Source organism: Littorina saxatilis, linkage group LG15 (genome assembly GCF_037325665.1).
Source record: "Littorina saxatilis isolate snail1 linkage group LG15, US_GU_Lsax_2.0, whole genome shotgun sequence".
Taxonomy (NCBI): domain Eukaryota; kingdom Metazoa; phylum Mollusca; class Gastropoda; order Littorinimorpha; family Littorinidae; genus Littorina; species Littorina saxatilis.
Window position 1 is genome coordinate 22,554,264 of NC_090259.1, and position 22,866 is coordinate 22,577,129.

The window sequence follows — 22,866 nt, forward strand, 5'->3', positions numbered from 1 at the left end:
CAAACATTTAAATATGTTATATTCAAATTAAAAGCGAGCTTTGAAAATTAAAACTATGAAAATTATGATTAAAACTAAATTTCCGAAATCAATTTAAAAACTTATTCCTTGTCCGTTCCTAATTCCAAAATCATATAGATATGATATATTTGGATTAAAAACAAGCTCAGAAAGTTAAAAAGAATAGAGATACAGAAAAGCGTGCCTCGTATTTTGCTCAGCGCAAACACTACTGCGCTTTTCTGGATTGTCAATTTCACTGCCTTTGCCACGAGCGGTAGACGATGCTACGAGTATACGGTCTTGCGGAAAAAATGCAGTGAGTTCGACTGAGATTGACTAAATGTTGTATTTTCGCCTTACGCGACTTGTTTCTTTTCACTTTTTCACCACGATAAAAACCAGTGTTTATTACATCAGACCTTTTTACTTGTACCTTAATTGCGTGTGCCCCCTCACTTTGACTTTGACCTTATCGGTCTGTGCGATATGTTTCCACTTGTCCTTTCATACAAACAATGATAACAGGATGGTGTGCTGATAACCGGCAGACGCAAGGTGACAACCACATTTGCCTGTCGCTACGAAGGAGGACGAAAAGACGAAACTAAAAAAGACAGCTTACGAATAAGCGGGGACTTTTTTTATGAGAGGCCACGGTCGTCTTTCAGTTAAAACATTTTGGTGGGTACGTTTTTGCATTGAGCAGAATTGAGTTACTTATACTGGACAAATAATGTTGTGAGGACATTTCAAGATGCTCAATGTACTTGTGTATGGCAAGCATGCTTTTGCAAGGTGCGCAAGGCGACAACCAGAAAGCGAAAAGAGAATGGCGATATCCGATGTGTATTTGTTCTTTTTTTAAATTTTTTTTTTACTATCATGATTACCATTTTCAACTCTGTGTTCGCGAAAAAAAATTTCAATCGAGCTGTTGGGGGTCTGGCAGAGAATGGGTAACCGTGTCTGCTGACCGCTTCCTGAGATGGACGGGGAGCACCATGTAGGTCTCGGAAAGGCGTGGTAAAGATTTCGTGCGGCATCAAGCGATGAAAGGAACTGCAAATACTGGATCTACACTGACTTTTGACGCTAGATACATAAATCGAAGTATTTCTTACCGCTGAACCATTTCCTCCGCCCTTTTTGTACCTGCAGTTAGAATATCAGTTTTTGAGAGTCATTGCCACAAGATAATTTGAACGCACCTCTCTTTGTCACATAACAAACGGATGGAAATTACCTCAGCTATTGAGGTCTAACGAATGACGTCTCACAACGTGCGCGGTCGTCCTTGGCGGTCAAGAAAGCCGCCGCGATCATTGCGCAGACGACACTTCTAGACCCTCAATATTGTTTGTGCGCATCACGTGCTCCACATAAATCGGCCGGAAACGAGGCAATTGGGAAACCTGGATAGGATATGGAACATTCTAGAAATGTCAAGGGAGGTTACTCTTGCCTTTTTTTTAGCCCCGGATCTCATCGTGGTTCTTCTGCTTTTGGCAGGTCAAACAGACTGGAATTTGAGGATCAGGGTTTAATAGATGGTTGTGGTAATACTCTGATCTGAAAATTCTCCTGTTTTAAGTACGAAGTGGTAAAACAGCTTGGCATCACTGGAATGCGAATACAACGAGATACTGATAAGAAGAGAGAGAGAGAGATAGAGAGAGAGAGAGAGAGAGAGAGAGAGAGAGAGAGAGAGAGAGAGAGAGAGAGAGAGAGAAGAAAAACATCCCCAAAACGAAGATGCCTCAGGAGTGTGAATCTTAGTTTTCCTTATCCACAGGACGTCTGAAACAGGCACAGAAAAAAACAAAAACAATGACAACTTTGAACAAGTTCAAGGCAAAGTACATTATTACCCGGATTTTTTTTTATCTCCTCCCTTCTATTCTATCGGGGACGGGGGGAGAGGTGGACAAGAAAGAGGGCATGGAGGGAGGAGGAGGGAAAGGACGGGGAGGCTCGAGACTGCAGTGATTTAACCCAGTCTTTCACTTGGAATAAGTGAATTCTGTTCTGTAATGTGCACTAGTGATTCAGAGATAAACAATTGCAGTGCACTTTTAAATCTTCTTCGGTTCCAGTCCTCTAAGGCACTACGTATATATTCCGTAGCTGAATTTTCACCGGTGTTCATCCTTATCACTCAGAATGGCGTTGAGGTTGGTCCTGCTGCTGGCGGTGCTCACAGAGATCGACTTGTCAGTGGGCAGTCCGACGTCATTGAACAGACAGAAGAGGTCTGATGACACAGGTCCACTGGGAGTGGTGGTGGAGCATTTAACCCAGCAGGTCATCTCTCTCAAACAGCAGGCGGAAGTGTTCAAGACAGAATTCGTCGCCCTTCAAACAAGAGCAGGTACTGTTCTACGTTCGTGGGCTGCACCTCCCGTACGTGTCCACGAGTGTACTTTTAAGCCTGTTTTGCTGGGTTTTTTTCCCGCCACTTGGTCCGTGGTTTTTTTTTTTATAATGTGTTTTATTAAGGATGCATGCTGGGTATTTTCGCGTTCCCATGACCCTCCAAACTAACTCCGTCATGTATGACATGATCTTTTCCGCGCGTATTTAATAGACGATGTTCTGAAATAACTCGGGTTTGTATGGGCTGTGAAAGAGTTTGTTTGTTTGTTTAACGCCCAGCCGACCACGAAGGACCATATCAGGGCGGTACTGCTTTGACATATAACGTGCGCCACACACAAGACAGAAGTCGCAGCACAGGCTTCGTGTCTCACCCAGTCACATTATTCTGACACCGGACCAACCAGTCCTAGAATTAACCCCATAATGCCAGACGCCAGGTGGAGCAGCCACTACACTCTAAACAAAAGTGTTCCACTCCTGAACACCCTTTCTGTAACCACTTCTGAACACCCTTTTAGTAGAACACTTTTGGAACACTTTTGGAACACAAAAAGTGTTCTATACACAAAAAAGTGTTCCAAAAGTGTTCCAAAAGTGTTCCAAAAGTGTTCACATCTGAACACTTTTAAGTGTTCACCCTGCTGTAACCACTTCTGAACACATAAAAGTGTTCAGGTCAACACTTTTGGAACACTTTTGGAACACTTTTAGAACACTTTTAGAACACTTTTAGAACACTTTTGGAACACTTTTAGAACACTTTTAGAACACTTTTGGAACACTTTTGGAACACTTGTAGAACACTTTTAGAACACTTTTGGAACACTTTTGGAACACTTTTAGAACACTTTTGGAACACTTTCATCCTGCACTGTCATACAATTCAGAAAGACATTAAAATCAAATTTTGTGAGCAAAGAAGCATTTTTAATTGACAAAAAGAAATGTCTGCAGCAGTCGCAGAACAAACGGGTCTGGGGTAGGAATTGTTGAACACATAATTATGATAATATACCGAGCAACAAAATTCGTCATTGTTTGATTGACAAAATCTTCATCAATTATAGAGTTAAAATTATTAAACTACAAAAGTTTAATGAAGGCATGTTTGACCTTGCTTTTGTGTGATTATTTTGATGCTGTGACTGTTTTAACACACAAGACAAGCAGGTTTATCGTAAAACACATAATGCGCGCTCGCAGCACGTGCAAGTAGAGCAGGAGAAATCTGATATGTGAGATGTGTTCACTAATGCATTAGCAACCAAAAGAGACCATGGCACGCTTGCTGCCAGTCTCACTTTTGAAACAGCCAGGATGCCAAGATTGACACCACCAAAATGCCAGGTCGATTTAAAGCTGGGGGTGATCCAGAAGCGCTGGCATGTGCTTTAAACGTGCATGTGTCAACAGTTTATCACCTTCTGCAATGTTCTGGTGACATTGGAAGCACTGCAGTTATGCAACGCGGTAGATTTTTTCGCATTACCCCAATAAGACAAGATCGCAATTTCCTTCCACAACGTCTTCGACATCGATTCAATTCAGCCGCTGACAATACCAGGAACATCACTGGTAGCAACCAGTGTCCGATCAGTGGCCAGAGAACGCGATGAAGGCTGACTGAGCGAGACCTCCAAAACTTCGTTTTGTCCCGTGTGTTGAAACAATCGCAGCATCAAAATACTCACGCAACAGCTGTGTCAAACATGCCTTCATCAAAATGTTGTGGTTTGATAATTCTAACTCCATAATTGTTCCGAGATTTTGTCAATCAAACATTGCAGAATTTGTTCGCGTTTCTTTTGTTGCTCGGTATATGTTGCTATTAAATAATATGAACGGAGCTCTGGTAAACCCCATCTTGAAAGTTCACACACGAAAGTCCGATAACAAAAACACCCTTCAGAGTTGGGAGGATTCCAGGCCCTTGGTCTTTGGTTTAGTTTTCAACTCGCTGTCCGGAGCATCCTGTTCGAAATAAAAGTGAGTTTTAGAACATGATGCATTTCCAACTCTTAACAGGTTTGTGTTAAACGTTTGTACTTAATTGATAACACTGAAGTGTAAATCTTAACTAATAGTGGACTTCTTCTTGCTGTCAGCAGATCTCCAACAATCGCAGTTACAGGTAAACTTTTTTTATTCCAGAACGGGCATAGGTCACATAACAGAGAACAAATACGTCACGTCCAATTCGCTCTCACCTTCCCAACACACAATGACACTCGCATGCACGCACATGCACACACGACTGAATGTAAAAAGTAATCCCTCTTGAAGCAGGAGTCTGTCCCTAAGAACAAAAAGTAGAATTAAAATAGGTCTTTCGCAAGGATTTCATTAGCGCGTGGCCACTCTGGAAAATGGCACTCTACAAATTGTTTATATAAGGTAAGCAGTAAACCGTACTGCTAATGTGGCGAGGCCTTGAGCACGCCCGTTTTCCTTAACTCGTTCTTAACCTATGTGAACCCAGGGAAAACACCTTGTCAACAATCACTGGAAGCCAAAGATCACTGTCGCAATTAATCGTGAACTCCGATGAGTTTTAGTTTAAAGAAAAGGGTGTCATATTGAATGCACCCTCTAGTAATCCGTTTGTAAAGAAACTACCTAAGTTTTGTTGGTTTGATCTAAATAATGAATTATAAGGAAATCATTTATTATGTAATGTATTCTATATTATAGAATGCATTCTATAACGTCCCGAACTGCCTTCTATGATAAAATGCATTCTATTTACACAAAATACCAAAATGCTTTTTATGATAGAATGCGTTCTTTAACGTCCTGAAATGCATTATAATTTATATGCATAATGTCCCGAAACTACAACAGGCCAGCCCCGCAAAGAAAAGCAGAACTACACACACACACACACGCACAGAGAGAGAGAGAGAGAGAGAGAGAGAGAGAGAGAGAGAGAGAGAGAGAGAGAGAGAGAGAGAGAGAGAGACAGAGAGAGAGACAGAGAGAGAGAGAGACAGAGACAGAGAGAAAGAGAGAGCTGTGTGTGAGAGTGTTTGTAGATCTGCTTTCGAAGCAGGGACCATACCGAGCTGGCCTGTAGAAGTTTTGTGGCGCTTTATGGAATGCATTCTATCATAAGAATGCATTGTTGGACGTTATAGAATGCATTCTATAATAGAATACATTTCTGGGCAAATGACAAGTATGATTGAATGCATTCTATATTATACAATGTTTTCTATTTTATAGAATGCATTCTATAAATATAGAATGTGTTCTATGATATGGAATGCATTCTTTAATATAAAATGCATTCTAATTTCTATCATAATTTTCTAAAATATTTCATTATTTAGATCAAACTAACCAAAACTTACAAACGGATCGCTTTTAACTCACGTGATCTCAAGCTAAACCTAAGTGAACCGAAGGAAAACACCTTGTCAGCGACCATTGGAGGCCAGCGATCACTGTCAAAACCAATCATAAACTCCGATGAGAATATTTTCAAAAGAAAAGGGTGTCATATTGAATGCACCCTGCATACACTGTTAGCGGCAATGGCAGATCCAAGCGGATCAGCAGCGTGTTGTCTGTTGGCCATGCTTTGACTAAAGCTGGCCTCAGTGTTTACGGCACTACTCTACCATAACGAATGGAAATTCTGAGTAGACTAAGTTCAGGAAAACATTTTATCATTGCAGGCCTCAGCACTCACTGAACTTAAAAATATGTATATTTTTTCCACCTTTTAAGGAGAAGACTGCAAAATAAGGCAGCATTCTCAAAATGTAACTGCGCTGTATCCCACAGAAAGCTTAAACTTACATGAAGTGCATCCACAAGGTTTCGTCGCATTACTGTTAGCTCCATCTCCAGAAAGTGAACTGCCTCAGCGAAGCAGTATGGTTCCTGCACACACAAGATGCATGTTAAGAAATCAAACACTATTTTACTGAAGTTCCTGATTCTCATACTTTTTTTTATTGTGAAACTGTGTATCAACATTTAGATTTCTGTCAAATGTGGAAGGAGAGGGGGCTGGCTGTGTGTGTGTGTGTGTGTGTGTGTGTGTGTGTGTGTGTGTGTGTGTGTGTGTGTGTGTGTGTCCACATATGAGTTTGGCGACTGTCTGGTGTGTTTTGCACGGAAATATTAATTTTGAAACAGAGTATTTCAGCAAATAGTATAATCAATGATTCCGCAACCGCCGGCACAATTGGCCTAGTGGTAAGGCGTCCGCCCGGTGATCGGGAGGTCGTGGCTTCGAACCCCGGCCGGGTCATACCTAAAACTTTAAAATTGGCAATCTAGTGGCTGCTCCGCCTGGCGTCTGGCATTATGGGGTTAGTGCTATGACTGGTTGGTCCGGTGTCAGAATAATGTGACTAGGTGAGACATGATTGATGAAGCCTGTGCTGCGACGTCTGTCTTGTGTGTGGCGCACGTTAAATGTCAAAGCAGCACCGCCCTGATATGGCCCTTCGTAGTCGGCTGGGCGTTAAGCAAACAAACAAACAAAACTTATCAGATCAATATTTCTCTGCAAAACTACACACTATATGCAAATGCAGGACATGCGTACCTTGGTAAACACGTCTGGGTTGCCGTCAGTGCCTCCTGTTCATCCTCAGTGCAATTCAGAAGAAATGTGCGCAGGTTACGCCCACATCGATTCGCCACATGGGCACATCAGCTCAAACGGCTTCCCAGTTCCCTGAAAGTGTGATAGATCTGTGAAATTAAATACAACCAAGCATGCATAGAATTATTCTAAATTGCGCACACAATCAACCTGGCCACTATTATGATGAATGTTGTTCATTAATGTATGCTGTTTTTAGCCTACCGCTTCACTTTATCTAGCGTGCAGATCGTACATCTATGATCTAACCAAAGGAAGAAGAAGAATCCGAAAATCTGCAAATGTATTGCTCTGACCACAGGCGGAAGGTATCGTTCACTGGACCACCATTATAATTATAAGGAACCCCTGGACATACAAGTATAACAATAACACAAAACCAAGCACATCAACCAGAATAAAAAATCAACATCAAATTGAAATAGAGTTTATTTACCAACGCAGAACTAATGTAAAAGGTCCACTGATCAGCTGAAACCGTTGCGACAGCAAAATTAGAGAAATTGTCTTCAAACGTCCACAGATACAAGTAACAGGAACATGTTACAACAAAAATACGAGTGACTAAGCTTAGATGAATTAATAAAAAATCTCAGCAAGCAACTTACAGATAACAATCGGAAATCCTGAGCCAAATCAACGCAGCGACAACGCAGACAGGTCCACAGATCTAAAAGTGTCAACGTTCTTTTTTGGTCCAGCTGAAGCATGATGGGACAATTAGTAACATTATTAAATTGTAAAAATAAAAATGCTAATACTTACTGCTTATTAGATGTCTCAGATGAAATAAATGTTTGATGAAAAAATATAAGCACAACACGATTAAAAACAAAAACAAAAAAACGTCCCGCAGCGGTCTAGGGGGTATAAACATTATATACTCTAAGCGACGCTAGATCCCGACGAGTCTCCGTAGCTCAATCGGTAGAGCGCTGACATGGCAAGGCGAAGATCTCGGGTTCGAATCTGCTCATGGCCCAAATATTTTTAATGTATTATTTTATTCGGACCATGACTAAAAGACGAAGTGGAACACTTGTGGAACACTTGTTGAACACCTGGTGTTCCACTGTGCAAAAAAGTGTTTACCATGTGTTCCAAAAGTGTTCAGGTAGCAGAAGATGCTTCAGGATAACACATTGAGAACACTTTCTGTGTTCCAAAAGTGTAAAAATGTGTTCACCCTAACACTTTAAGTGTTCACCCAAAACACTTTCAGTGTTCTCAAAGTGTTATAAAATTTAAATTGCCAATTTTAAAGTCTTAGGTATGACCCGGGCGGGGTTCGAACCCACGACCTCCCGATCACGGGGCGGACGCCTTACCACTACGCCAACCGTGCCGGTTTGTGAAAGAGTGAAAACCCTTGCTTTTACGGGAACACATAAATCTGCACGTGCTCCTTGTCTACGTGTTTCAGACACGCCCCTCTGTGGTGATGGAATGTTTGTCCTCGTAAAAGCAAGGGTATTCACTCTTTTGCAACCCATACTAGCAGTTGCTCTGGGAGACAGGAAAAACCTCCACCCCATATGGCAGGCCGACATCCTTCTATATATATATACGACTTGTGTCTGTCTGTCTGTCTGTGTGTGTGTGTGTGTGTGTCTGTGTGTGTGTGTGTGTGTGTGTGTGTGTGTGTATGTGTGTGTGCGCGATGCACGGCCAAAGTTCTCGATGGATCTGCTTCAAATTTGGTGGGCATATTCAGGTACACCCGGGACAGGACACAACCTGGTCGATATTTCAACACGTTCTCCCAGCGCGCAGCGCTGAACCGATTTTGGTTCCACCTCAGCTACCCGGGCCCCCATACCGACACACCAAAGCCAAAGTTCTCGGTGGATCTTTTTCAAATTTGGACACCGTATTCAGCTACACCCCGGACACAATATCATCGATGAGATATTTCAACACGTGCTCTCAGCGCGCAGCGCTGAACCGATTTTGGTTTTTCTGTTCATTTCACCATTCCCAGTAACTCTTCCTTATCTTCTCCATGTTTTCAGCGTTTACCTCCCTTCCTTCGTATGGTGCACTATAGTATGAGGGGGCATCTTCGGATATTCCCGGCGTTCTGTTACTATTTTTAGAAGGTCACCGCAGTGTCCAGAACGTAAATTGGACCCGTAAATTATCCTCACTGTAAAAGTGCAAAGGTCGAATCAGTTCATAGCCACGCGAAAAATACACTGTCATCTATCTCTCTATAGATACGGCTTCTCTGTGTTTGTGTGTGTGTGTGTGTTTGTGTGTGTGTGTGTGTGTGTGTGTCTCTATGTGGGCAACACCTGTGGATTGTTCAGTTCTGTTTGTGATGTGGTCTGGCGGCTTTTGTGTATTTGTATGTACTGGCCTTCCTTTGAGAAGCCATAACAGTTCAAAAGGGCTTAGAGATAAGCTCTAAACTGCTCAATCCTGTTTGAGTGGAGTTCGCCTCCAAAGGTGATTAACACGGTTACATTCGTCGACAACGATGGGACTCGATATGGTCAGGAATGGCATTATGGCCACTGAATCATTTTCGTGCTGTTCCCATTCCACGAATCTGGGAGGGACCTAAGCTTGGCGGGTCCATTGTTCGGACCCGGCGAAGCCGGCGTACGGCTCTAAGTACTTCTTCCCGGCGAAGCCGGCTACCCGGCGAAGCGGGTATTCATCTAGTACATGTATATGTACCGTAAACTACCTTGTATACGTCCACCCCCCCTATGCACCAACTAGGTACTATACCCTTTGAAGGAGCAGTTTCTTTGCTAGAATAACGATATTTTGTTCATTTGGCATGGAAGTGTTCAAAGGATGCGTTATTGCACACAACTGTCCTCTCTCTCACACACACACTGACACAGTACATACACTGACACACACACACATACTGACACACACATACACACACACACACACACATAAACACACACATACACACACAAGAAATTCTGCAAGAACACCTAAATCAACCTCTTCAGGCATCACTTCCCGTTTTGCCGTTTTTTCTTTACCCTCCCAGTCCGATGCATCAAAAAGGTATCGTGATTCTCTAGCCACTCTTCATGTAGAATCCTTCTGGCCTCTCCGCGAAACATTTCCACACACACACACATCATAGTAACACACACACACACACACACACACACACACGGAATTCTGCAAGAAAACCACGAAGATAACCTTGTTGCTTTAGTGTATGTTAACAAGTTTATGACTTCAAAAGATCTTTGTTTCTGATGACACGGCCCTCTACCCGTTCTTGGTCAAATAATTGCGAATAAGGCTACAAACCTAGAGAACACAAAGCACTTTGTCAATCCTCCTCCGCCTCCTCTTCCTCCTCCTCCTCCGCTTCCTCCTCCTCCTCCTCCTCCTCCTCCTCATCATCATCATCATCATATTTGAAGTATTCTGACTCGCTCACTGAGTTGTATCATGTTATTTTGAAGGATAGTGGGCTTTTAACTATGATTCGCGATGGCCTCTTCACTGCATGGTCTTCACTGGTCCATATTAGGCGCCAAGGCTCCTAACATGGACCAGTTGGGGATTTTTCTGTATTCTTACTGAATGTCTATCAAAGCTAACTCGCTCTAATTAGACCTAACGGCGAAATAAAGAGAGAACAAATACAAAGTACAAAATGAAACTTCTCCACAAGGAAACAAGCTAATTATCACCTTGGGACAAAAAGTGGTCTGTACTCGGGTCGCTTCCCCCACATGGTCTTCACCTGCATAAATCGACCTCACTGTGTTTTTTGTGGGAATAACGGGAAAGCAATCATATTTTTTTAATTGTTTTTTTAATTGTTTTTTTTTTTAGCCCATATTCAGTTCATTTCAAAAAGTGTATAAACATATACTCTGCATCTTCTTTCTTATCTTTCCATAAACATAATTATGTAATAATACTAACAGCAACGAAATCCTGTTCTCTACATAATTTCTAATCGTGAATTAGAAAAATAATAATCATCCTTATCTTGCTCAAGTCGACTAGCGACATGCCGGCAGACAAACGAAATGTTTTATGTCCAAATAAAAACAAAAAAACCCATCAACCTCATATTAACTCCAAAATCAAATTTCCTAAACTCCTCAAAGCATCCATATTATCAGAGGGTCACAACTGAATGCTGCCCCCTTTTCTTCCTTCAGCGTCCCTGGAGAAGACGGTGGCTTTCTATGCAGGCAACAGCAACGACAAAATTCCCACTGCACTGTCCGGAACCGTCATCTTGGACACTGCATTCACCAACGTCGGTAACGGCTACGACACCAGCACCGGGGTCTTCACCGCGCCTGTGTCTGGTCTTTACGACTTTCAGGTAAGTCAGTAAAAGTAGCCTGTGCTTCCAACACTGCGTCTTTAATTTTGATTTCTTTGGACCATGGACGAAAGTCACGGAGCCACTTACACGAACTTAGTTCACATTACCACATATTTTCAGGATCTTTTTTACCAATACAAATCCTTGAAAATCCTCGACCAAGCCGATGGTAAGTTGGCTACATGCATGCTACTTCTGAGGTTTTGACAGTTGAGCTACCAGTTTCAAGAATCGGGCCACAACCGCTGGGATTGCTGGATGGGCTGGATTTTTAGATGATACGCTCATACGACAAACTGTTGTTTTCCCATTTTTCCGCTTAGCTTTGTCTTTCCTATTTACACTTTGGTCAAGTTTTGATTATATCTTCGTAAATGTTTCAATTGAATCGATCTATAACGTGCATCATGTGTGATTGCAGGCTGTCTTCATGCAAAGAGAATTCAGTGGCAATGACATTTACGCTGCGATCTATATAAACGAACGAGCAGTAGCTGGAGGCGTGGCTGATGGAAATGGAGCGTGGGATCAGGCTTCCATTCGGGCCATTGTCCACGTCACAGCTGGCCAAAAGGTCGCCTTGAAGAATAAGTCCAACAGGGCTGTCAACTTCTACGGTCATGAGTATACAAGATTCTCTGGATTTCTGATTAAGGCTGATTAGTGTTCTGTTATCACACTGATCTACAACTGTATCTAGAGCAATCGAACAACGTTCCAAGACAGAATAAGATTGTTTTACATTTTTTAAGCTTATTTGTTTAATTTATCTTTTTCAAAATTTGTTTTATTTGTTTTCTGTGAAATAAACTTTCTGCGTTATAGCAGTAAATCTGGATCGAAGATTCGACTAACTTTCTGTAGGTCTAAGAAGAAATCTCTTTTAATGTTTTAGAGCAATATTGATTCTGCAGAATAAAAAGAAACATGTGGCAGTTCACTCCGCAAGTTTAAGTTTTGTCCAGTTGCTGTTGAATTTTTGCATGAATGTTTTTGGATAGATCAGAAATCGAAACGAGGGTGGTGGTGGTGGTGTATGTGTGTGTGTGTGTGTGTGTGTGTGTGTGTGTGTGTGTGTGTGTATGTGTTTGTGTGTGTCAGTGTGGGTGTGTGTGTGTGTGTGTGTGTGTGTGTGTGCGTGTGTGTGTTCGTCTGCATGTCTGTCTAACTGTTTGTCCTCAGCTATGTTCCTGCACCTTATGCGTAAAATTTCTTCGTCAGAGTATGGTCGATTGATAAGTTAATAATAACAGGATTGTATGCAGCTAACCGACCCCACCCCCCCCCCCCCACCTCATTCGTAAGTTGCTACAAAGGAGGAAGAAGAGATAACATCGAAAAGACTGCTTGCTAAGCACTAAAGAAGATATTTTAGTGGAGGGGTGTTCGTCCTTCCGATAACACCTTTGAAAGGTTCGTTCTGTCTGAGCTAAACTCTCTACTGTTTTAAGTTAGAACAAGTGCTAACATTGATTCGCTTTTGTCACTGGGATACAATAACTGCAAGAAGAAGAAAAATTAAAAAAAATTAAAACTCGGAAATACACTAACGTGTAAATCACTTTTTTTTCTGCATGAAACCATAAACACTCAAAGATAAGCGGCGTTAACAATGTTGAACGTGTAAGTTGATCGCAAAAAACCTACTGGTATCTCCGCGCCATTTTTCCTTGGGGGAAAGTTAGACTGACAAGAGCAAGGTCGTGAAGGGTGGGGAGGGGGGGTTGTGAGTTGGGGAAGCCTGAAACTGCAGTGATATAACTGAGACTTTCACCTAAACTCAGTTCATTCTGTTCTGAAACGTTCACTGCTGATTCAGAGATAATCAAGTGAAGTGCACTATCAAAGCTTCTTCGGTACCAGTCCTCTAAGCCACTACGCATTTCACAGCCAACGTTTCGCCTTCTCAGTCAGAATGGCGTTGAGGTTGGTCCTGCTGCTGGCGATGCTCACAGTGATGGACCTGACAGTGGGCAGAGCGACGTCATTGAACAGACAGAAGAGGTCTGACGACACAGGTCCACTGGGAGTGGTGGTGGAGCAGATGGCCCAGCAGATACTCTCGCTCACACAACAACTAAACGCCGCCAACGCCAAGATCACCGCCCTTCAGACAAGAACAGGTACATGCCTTTGTTGTGTTACGCCGGTTTTCATATCTAGTACCTTGTTACGCCTCGTTTTGCGTCGAAAGGGGGTGCATAATCCAGCGTAACAAGTATTTTCTAGGTTGTACTTTTAGTACGGTTGCTAGAAGCGCTGACCAACAAGTGTTCAGATATTTTTCTAATTGTCGTTTCTAGATAGTAAAATATGTGCTGAAAACAGTCAGCTATCGCACCATCAAGAAATCGGTTCCCTAGTACCCCTTTAAGGCTCTGGAACCACCCCGGGTGGCAATATCGGGTCGCAACAAAGAGTGTTCCCCATAGCCGGAAAGAGCCTCAACCGTAAAAGATAGAAAGAAAGGTATTGAACAAAACAGACGCACAACACCAATGTGAACCATTTGTGTTATCATACTTATATTGAAATATTGATGACCATGGAATAAATGGGTTATTTTTTAGATTTCTGACAAAAAAATCGCGAAAAACATGACAAATTGTCTTTTTTATAGCCTAAACTATGAAAGATTTAAAGACAAGTATTGAACACAAAAGATAGCAATGGATAATGGCAACAACATTTGCTCTCATTGTTGTACAAAATTGTTGATTGTTTTTTAATACTTTTCCGTTTTTGTGGATTTCACAAAGCATACCAATTAAACGGCAGTCCAGGTAACTCGTCCGAATTTTTGCGGCTAAAAGCCTCAACATTTGAAGATAGAAAGACTATCATTGAACAAAAACTATGGTAAACACTAATGTTAATAACTTTTGATCTCACACTGATATTGAAATATTGATGACCATGCAATTAATGGGCTATTTTCAGATTTATGGGTACAAAATCGCCCAAAACATGACAAATTGTCTTTTTTCTAGCCTAAAGTATGAAAGATTTAAAGACAAGTATTGAATATAAAAGATTGAACGGGATAATAGCAACAACATTTGCACTCATTGTTGTACACAATTGTTGATTGTTCTTGAATATTTTCCGTTTTTGTGGATTTCACAAAGCGTACCGATTAATCGGCAACCCGTGTCAATCATTCGAATTATTTCATGCTGCGCCAAAACGATTGAAAATGGATGGAATATTAGTGTTTGAAGACAAAAGGCGCACATTGTCATGTTAAGCATATCTTGTTACACCGTATACACATCAAAATCGTGATAGCTCTTGGTTTGAATGTTACAATGTTTGATTTTGTGCAAGTTACACACATTGATACTGACAAAATGAAATGATATTCCAGGACAATATATCCAGCGCGCTCTTTGGGTCCCCAAAACACTGTACATGGTGAGTCTTCCCCTTTCCTTTGAATGCACTGGTGCAGTCCTCTCCGCTGTACACATAGAACCCAAGAAGAGTGGCACAGTAGTCATGCCCCAGGGACTCTGCAAGCTCAGAGAGGTTGATCAGTGGCCGATGTTTTCCTGATCCCGTATCCAGGTATACAGTCAACTTGATGGCTTCAGCGTGGTAGAGAAGAATGACAAAGATGTCCGTGTCCGGGGTTCTGACCACAGCGTTCTTGTATCCCAGCGCTGCGGCATGATGGAGGTACAGCACCACCCATCATGAGTTTGTCCAAGTCCAATGGTTCGTCTAGTTGCTGTGACTTGACGAGAAGCAGAAACGCGAGGTCGCTTTGCACCTGGTACTGGAGGGCCTTTCCTTGTGAGGATGTGAGCGTGACCTTCTTGCTGCAAGCCTCCATTGTCTTCAGTTTCTGCCAGCAGCCTCTTTATAGGGTCAAAGAAGCTTCCTGGCTCTCCACTTTGAAGGCGGGTGATGAAGTCAGTTTTGGCGACCATGCCTTTAGCTGCCGCCTGAAGCAAGTCCTGTTCGACGTCCATGCGGACAGGGGCACCAGACGCCAAGGAATAGAGCCTGTCTTTGTCTGAGATGGAAAACGGGTTCGTGAAGTTCTTGACAGCAGTGATGACTCTCTGAACAGCCTCCTCGCTTTTCTTGATTTCGGCTTTCTCCAGTTCGCGATGTCTCCCCACCTTTGGACAATCTGGATCGTCGAGGAGGTTCACCATCTCCAAGATCTGTTCATAGACTGGGATGTCATACTTCGGGTGGTGAAGCAGTTGGAAGAGTTTGCGTGCCTGATGTACAATTACAGTCGTGATAAATCAGTTGATGTCGTTCGTGGAAAGCTACTCCGCAAGATGGTGGAAGACAACGAGAAACTCACGTCCAAGTGTAAGGTCGATCTAGCCCGCATGCCTCCCTGCCAATCTGCTCTGATGCCGCACATTCAGCGAGTAAACCACCGCGTTGCCCTGTACAAGCGTGCTCATGAAGGCATTCTGGAGAGGCCCAAACCCTACGACCAGGGGCAGGGATGGACGAAAAATGCAGACCGTGTCCTGGAACCCGTGTGGTGCCTCAAGCCCATCCTACCTGTGTCGCTGATCGATCTTCTGGCAGATGGTGGTTGTGAAGAAGAGGATGACGAGGAAGACGAGGAAGAAGATGAGGAGGTTGACTTTGACGCGTTTGCTGAAAGCGATGACGAGTTTTGAGTTATCATTACAGTCTGTGTCATTTGATGTCGTCTACTGCGGACTATCGCTAAAGTGAATATAATTATTTTCTACTTTGGCACCACAATGGGACTCACCATGTACAGTGTTTTGGGGACCCAAAGAGCGCGCTGGATATATTGTCCTGGAATATCATTTCATTTTGTCAGTATCAATGTGTGTAACTTGCACAAAATCAAACATTGTAACATTCAAACCAAGAGCTATCACGATTTTGATGTGTATACGGTGTAACAAGATATGCTTAACATGACAATGTGCGCCTTTTGTCTTCAAACACTAATATTCCATCCATTTTCAATCGTTTTGGCGCAGCATGAAATAATTCGGATGATTGACACGGGTTGCCGATTAATCGGTACGCTTTGTGAAATCCACAAAAACGGAAAATATTCAAGAACAATCAACAATTGTGTACAACAATGAGTGCAAATGTTGTTGCTATTATCCCGTTCAATCTTTTATATTCAATACTTGTCTTTAAATCTTTCATACTTTAGGCTAGAAAAAAGACAATTTGTCATGTTTTGGGCGATTTTGTACCCACAAATCTGAAAATAGCCCATTAATTGCATGGTCATCAATATTTCAATATCAGTGTGAGATCAAAAGTTATTAACATTAGTGTTTACCATAGTTTTTGTTCAATGATAGTCTTTCTATCTTCAAATGTTGAGGCTCTTAGCCGCAAAAATTCGGACGAGTTACCTGGACTGCCGTTTAATTGGTATGCGTTGTGAAACCCACAAAAACGGTAAAGTATTAAAAAACAATCAACAATTTTGTACAACAATGAGAGCAAATGTTGTTGCCATTATCCATTGCTATCTTTTGTGTTCAATACTTGTCTTTAAATCTTTCATAGTTTAGGCTATAAAAAAGACAATTTGTCATGTTTTTCGCGATTTTTTGTCAGAAATCTAAAAATAACCCATTTATTCCATGGTCATCAATATTTTAATATAAGTATGATAACAGAAATGGTTCACATGGGTGTTGTGCGTCTTTTTTGTTCAATACCTTTCTTTCTGTCTTTCACGGTTGAGGCTCTTTCCGGCTATGGGGAACACTCTTTGTTGCGACCCGATATTGCCACCCGGGGTGGTTCCAGAGCCTTAAAGGGGTACTAGGGAACCGATTTCTTGATGGTGCGATAGCTGACCGTTTTCAGCACATATTTTACTATCTAGAAACGACAATTAGAAAAATATCTGAACACTTGTTGGTCAGCGCTTCTAGCCACTAAACTAATTTGTAACCAGCAGAAGGATTTGGATCTCGGTAAAACAGTTCGACGTAAGAAGGAGTGGGTATCGAAGATGGGCGCAGCTGTTAACCCGTGATTTGTAAAAATGTAAAAACATTTTACAAATCACGTCGAACCTAAAACCGCGATTTGTAAAAATGTAAAAATGTAAAAATATCGCATTCCACAAAGTAATGCATGCCTTTTATTATTATTAATTTTCCTTGTTTAGAGCCTTTCTTTCTTTCTTTCGTTATTTGGTGTTTAACGTCGTTTTGTCAACCACGAAGGTTATATCGCGACGGTGTTTAGAGCCTCTACGCTGAGTGGTGGGGGTGGTTTTAGTTCCACATCCCATTATGGTGCAATCCCATTTTGCCGCCGTCCCATTTTTTGCCCCATGCCATTTTCGCGACATTTCACAAGCCAAACGTCATTTTACTAACATGTCATAACAATAGCGCGACATCCCATTTTGACACCATATCCCATTTGGCCGCCATGCCGTTTCACCGCATTCCATTTCGCCCCCATCCCATTGTCGCGACATTTCACAAGCCAAGCGTCATTTTACTACTGTGTCATAACAATAGCGCGACATCCCATTTTGACACCATCCCATTATTTTGGCCGCCATCCCATTTTTGGCTCACGTAAGTGTAGCCTATGCGATGCTAACTTTTGTCTGTCTGTGCGTGCGTGCGTGCGTGCGTGCGTATGTATGTGTGTATGTCTGTGGTAGAAACTTTAACATTTGAAGACGTCATATTACATTGACGTCACATTATGACGTACGAGGGTTAGACGTCACGCGATGGAATTACAGAAAGTCTCGGTGATTGTTATTTTGAGCGGGCCGAGGTCGACTATTTGGCAGTCGTGTCCATGTAAGTAGGCTACATGCAGAACAGATCTAGATCTAGTGTCTCGCTTTCTTGCACAGTTTCACCTATGCTCTTTCTGTGTGTGTGTGTGTGTGTGTGTGTGTGTGTGTGTGTGTGTGTGTGTGTGTGTGTGTGTGTGTGTGTGTACTGTGTGTGTGTATGTGTGACGGAGTGATTGAGTTTGTGTTACTGTTTGTCGATTTCTTACGTGAGCCTTGAAGGCTTCGCCTCTTGTTGATTTATTCTTCTTGTCAAGCCTCACTATACTGCGTTATTCAACTAGGAAGACATTCCGTTTACGCGAAATCCCATTTTTGCCACAATCCCAAATGTCGCGAAATAGGGATGGCGGCGAAAGGGGATGACGGCAAAACGGCATGGCGACAAAATGGAATGTGGCGCTAGTGGTATGACACGGTGGTAAAATGAGTGAAATGTCAAAATGGGATGGGGGCGAAATGGGCTAACGGCGAAACGGGATTGCGCCAAAATGGGATGTGGAGCTAATGGTACATGACATGGTGGTAAAATGACACTTGGCCTGTGAAATGTCGCGAAAATGGGATGGGGGCGAAATGGGCTAACGGCGAAACGGGATTGCGCCAAAATGGGATTTGGAGCTAATGGTACATGATATGGTGGTAAAACGACACTTGGCCTGAGAAATGTCGCCAAAATGGGATGGGGGCGAATTGGGATAACGGCGAAACGGGACCAATAGACTAGACCCCTTGTTGGGATTGACTTTGCGGTAGTGCGACTCTGTCACTGCTAGCTTTCCACTGGGAGGAAGCGACCGGAATTTCCCAACGATGGGACATCCTAGTAATGAAAGAAGAAAAAAAGAAAAAAAAATCTTAAAATTAACAGAGTCGCGCTACCCCAAAAGTCAAGGGATTTCGTTTTTGTCCCTTGACTTTGGAGATGACAAGAAAATATCGGGCGCAAAAACGTGATTTGTACATTTTTTTACAAATCACGGGTTAACAGCAGCAAAGAAGCAGATTATTAAAACATGATCACGTACCAACACCATGAAGTAGAGAAAACTAAGTGAAGCTATTATTTGACTAATGTAGTTTTCTAGCACTGTAAATATGACTACAAACACAAAGCCCATTCTCAAACATATATCATCGGTAGCAGAAGCAGTATTAGCACCTGTCAACAAAATTTCATCATCATCATCATCATCATCATCATCATCATCATCATCATCATCATCATCATCATCATCATCATCATCGTTGTCGTCGTACCGTCACTATCGTCGGCGTGATCAAAATCGTCATCATCGTCGTCGTTCTCACAAGAAACAAGAAATTCTTACGAGGTAGGAAAAACACCCCCGTCAAAGGGAAATAACCTTCTCAGTTGGTGGCAGTGACTGAGTGAGAATGGTTATTTCCCTTTGACCATTAAGATGTCCCTCTATAAGTCCTTGTATAATTTTAATCCACCAATAACTCCCTAACCGTGTGTTTGACTGGTCCCAATTTTTGAAAAGGACCGTCTCAGGAATGTATAGAACCTGTTCACCAAGTTTGGTGAGGATCGGTCCGGTCATTCTTGAGATCTATATGCGAACACAAACAAACAAACAAACAAACACATCGAGCGAAACCTCTACACACCCCTATACCGGGGGTGTAATTATGCCTGATACTGCCATCCTCAACTTATTAATACGTGAGATCAATACTTGCTGCTCGCGGCGCGTGCACAAATCAATAACAGCTGTCTTCGGGTGTGTTTTTTTTAATAAAGAGAAAACATCGGAGTATAAGCTAGAGCCTGGGTCAAAAATTAACGTTGCTGCTTTTGTTTATTCAGCGTCCACGGAGAAGACAGTGGCATTCTATGCAGGCAACAGCAACGACAAAATTCCAACGACGCCACTCGGCACCATCATCTTGGACACTGCTTTCACCAACGTCGGTAACGGCTACGACACCAGCACCGGGGTTTTCACCGCTCCCGTGTCTGGACTCTACGACTTGCAGGTAAGTCTGTGAAAGTAGCCTGTGCTTCCAATACTGCGTCTTTCACTTTGATTTCTTTGGGTTGTACATATGCTGAACGATTCTAATGGAGTAAAAACCAAGGGATACTATTGGTCTGACCGGCGTTTCTGGCAAATTTGACGAAGTTGAAGAATTGGGGAATCCATTGTACCTTAATCTTGACACTCAGCACACGGCACGATTTTCTCGAAAACGTACAAGTATGGTGATTGATTAAATCCAAGTGAGTGAATGAGCTTCCAAGCGTTGCTTCTCTGGGGTGCTGGAAACAAAAATAGTCCAGACTTATTAGCCTGATGGCAAGACGGGTGTAGCGTCCTAGTAAGAGCAACAGGTACACAAACGCCGTTTTGCACCAAGGGAAGTAACCCCACCCTCACAAAAAATGCCCTTCCTTTATTTGTCTGTTGTAAGCTTTCAATACACAAGTTACTTTTGCAAAGTGAAGGCAATCTTCATGCTCGGTAGCATTATTTGTAACGCAGACGTTTTTGGTATAATTTTGAAAGATATCTGTAAGCACTGTAACTTTCAAATGACACGAGTCAGCGACATTTTTTGTGTTACACTTTTAGTGTCGAGCTCTCTGGCTGTCGCTCTTTCATTTGTTTGCGCCTCTATACATCTAACATTGCCTAAGACCGATACGAAGCGGAATATGTTCTTATTGCCACAGTTTCCACATTAAAGTTGTCATTAAATACGAAGTTTACTACCAGATATAAAAATTATTACATTGAATTGTAATATCAATTACGCGAACCAACTTGCAGATTTTAACAGTTAACTTACCAGTTTTGAGGGCTGCTGTGGGTTTTTGTGCTTTTTGTTGTTGATCTTTTTTTTCTTTTTTTAATTTTTTTTTTAAAGTAATGCTCTTACACAACATCCAACGTTTTTCAATGAACTGTTTATTTTTTTATTTAAAAAAACCACAATCTTAGCTAAACGTTTTAAATGGCGAATACACAGCGTACGTGCATCAATGCAGGCTACCTTCATGGAAAGAGAGGTCACCGTTGCGACAATTTACGCAGTGATCCAGGTAGACGGACGTGAAGTAGCAGGGGGCGTGTCTGATTACCGAGGTGGAGCATGGGATGAGACGTCCATCCGGGCCATTGTCAACGTCACATCCGGCCAGAAGGTCACCTTGAAGAATGCTGTCAACGCGGTTGTTAACTTCCATGGACTTGCCTATACAAGATTCTCTGGATTTCTGATTAAGGCTGATTAGGGCTTTGTGTCATACTGATCTGCATATGGGCATCCACGGAATAACGATCAAAGGCAGAATATAGTTTTGCTTGTTGTTACTGATTTTTTGCATGATTTTTGCTCAAATATGCACAGTAAAACTGATCTCGGAGTACAAAAGGTTTAATGACGGAACTTTTTGCGTCATGGCAATGAATCTGGATCGATAATTCGGCGAACTTCTTGTTCAGTTTTTGAAAGCTGTAATGAGTCTGCACAACTTGCAAAAAGAAAGCTGTGCCACGGTGTGTGTGTGTCAGTGCATGTGTGTCAGTGTGTGTGTGTGTGTGTGTGTGTGTGTGTGTGTGTGTGTGTGCGAGTCACTCTCTTCGTATATGTGTCTTCTTGTCTGTCTCTCTGTATATCTCCACTGTGCAAAGTTATAGAGCCATGTTGATTTCTTCCTTCAAGTTGCTACGGGGGTGGGTGAGGCGATTCTCGTGTTCATCATGCAGTTGCTTGCCTTGAAAATGAAATGAGATTATCGGAAGGAATTGCAAGACTTTTGGGTACAAATTATCTCTTTTTCGCCATAATTTTGCAAGTCATGTTGTAAGTCAAGTCAATGAAACCAATAGTTTGATTCCATAACCCATGGATACACGAAAAAAAAAGTCGCGTGAAGCGATATATCAAAACAGTTTGTCGGACTGAAACTAAAAGATAAACACTGAAAACCCGGGAGCAGTCATCAACAATACTAAGGAGGCTTGGCTAGCCGCGAAACCTTAACTGACACGAGACGGGTTGCGCTAGTCTCCGCGAAGCATGCGAACATTGGACCGATTTCCTCAAATATGTACACAGAGGGGGGCATCTATTAAATGATAAAAAATACAATTCCGGAATCATTTTTGAATCTGTTATTAATATTTTATTTTTAATTAATTTTGTTGGAATATTAATGAACAAATTAATTAACTAATGATTAAACTTCCAAGCTGAAATGCAATTCCATGGTACGCATTGGGTCACAGATTGTTTAATCAACTTGTAAATTTCTATCAATTTCATTACAAAATGAGGTCACTATAGTGCCGTCTCAGCTTTTTGCAGAAACACGGATCATAGTTTGATTTCATTTTAAGTCGTTTGTCAACAACACCAACAACAACAACAACATGCAAAAAGGGTTTTATGATATCATTCAGAAGATTTTGTTTGCAACTTTTCATCACGATCTGTCCTGGAGTTTTCTCGGAATCGCTCTGACACACGCACACACATACATTCACCACCACCTACGGTCTCTGGTCTATCTGGTAACATTTATTCAAAACTTATAAACGTAATAAGGAACATGCTATGATGACAACGAATTACATGTGCATCTCTACAAAGGGTGTGGCTGTGAAAACACTAGTTTACATAGGCTACATTTATACCACGGTAAAAATCAGGTACGAGTTGAAAATACATTCATACCACGTGACATTCGGCTTCCTGTGAAAACCGGTA

At 42.0% G+C, this 22,866-nt stretch overlaps 2 protein-coding genes and 1 long non-coding RNA gene across 3 annotated transcripts; 2 read left to right on the forward strand and 1 right to left on the reverse strand.

Moving 5' to 3' along the window:
* Nucleotides 1–2,083: 2,083 nt before the first annotated feature.
* LOC138947955 (C1q-related factor-like) lies at nucleotides 2,084–11,988 on the forward strand. Its single transcript, XM_070319480.1, has 3 exons — nucleotides 2,084–2,371; nucleotides 11,152–11,321; nucleotides 11,746–11,988. The coding sequence occupies exons 1-3, from the start codon at nucleotides 2,164–2,166 to the stop codon at nucleotides 11,986–11,988; spliced, it is 621 nt and encodes a 206-aa protein (XP_070175581.1). The 5' UTR covers nucleotides 2,084–2,163.
* Nucleotides 3,453–7,759, reverse strand: LOC138948834 (uncharacterized). The gene is made up of 4 exons (XR_011450093.1): nucleotides 7,606–7,759; nucleotides 6,938–7,069; nucleotides 6,181–6,264; nucleotides 3,453–4,350 (listed from the first exon to the last, which is right to left on the reverse strand). It is a non-coding gene; the product is annotated as an uncharacterized lncRNA (long non-coding RNA).
* A 3,631-nt stretch (nucleotides 11,989–15,619) lies between the features above and the next one.
* On the forward strand, nucleotides 15,620–21,461 carry LOC138947956 (C1q-related factor-like). Its single transcript, XM_070319481.1, has 3 exons — nucleotides 15,620–15,653; nucleotides 19,961–20,130; nucleotides 21,143–21,461. Exons 1-3 carry the CDS (start codon nucleotides 15,620–15,622, stop codon nucleotides 21,386–21,388), a joined length of 450 nt encoding a protein of 149 aa, XP_070175582.1. The 3' UTR covers nucleotides 21,389–21,461.
* Nucleotides 21,462–22,866: the final 1,405 nt, after the last annotated feature.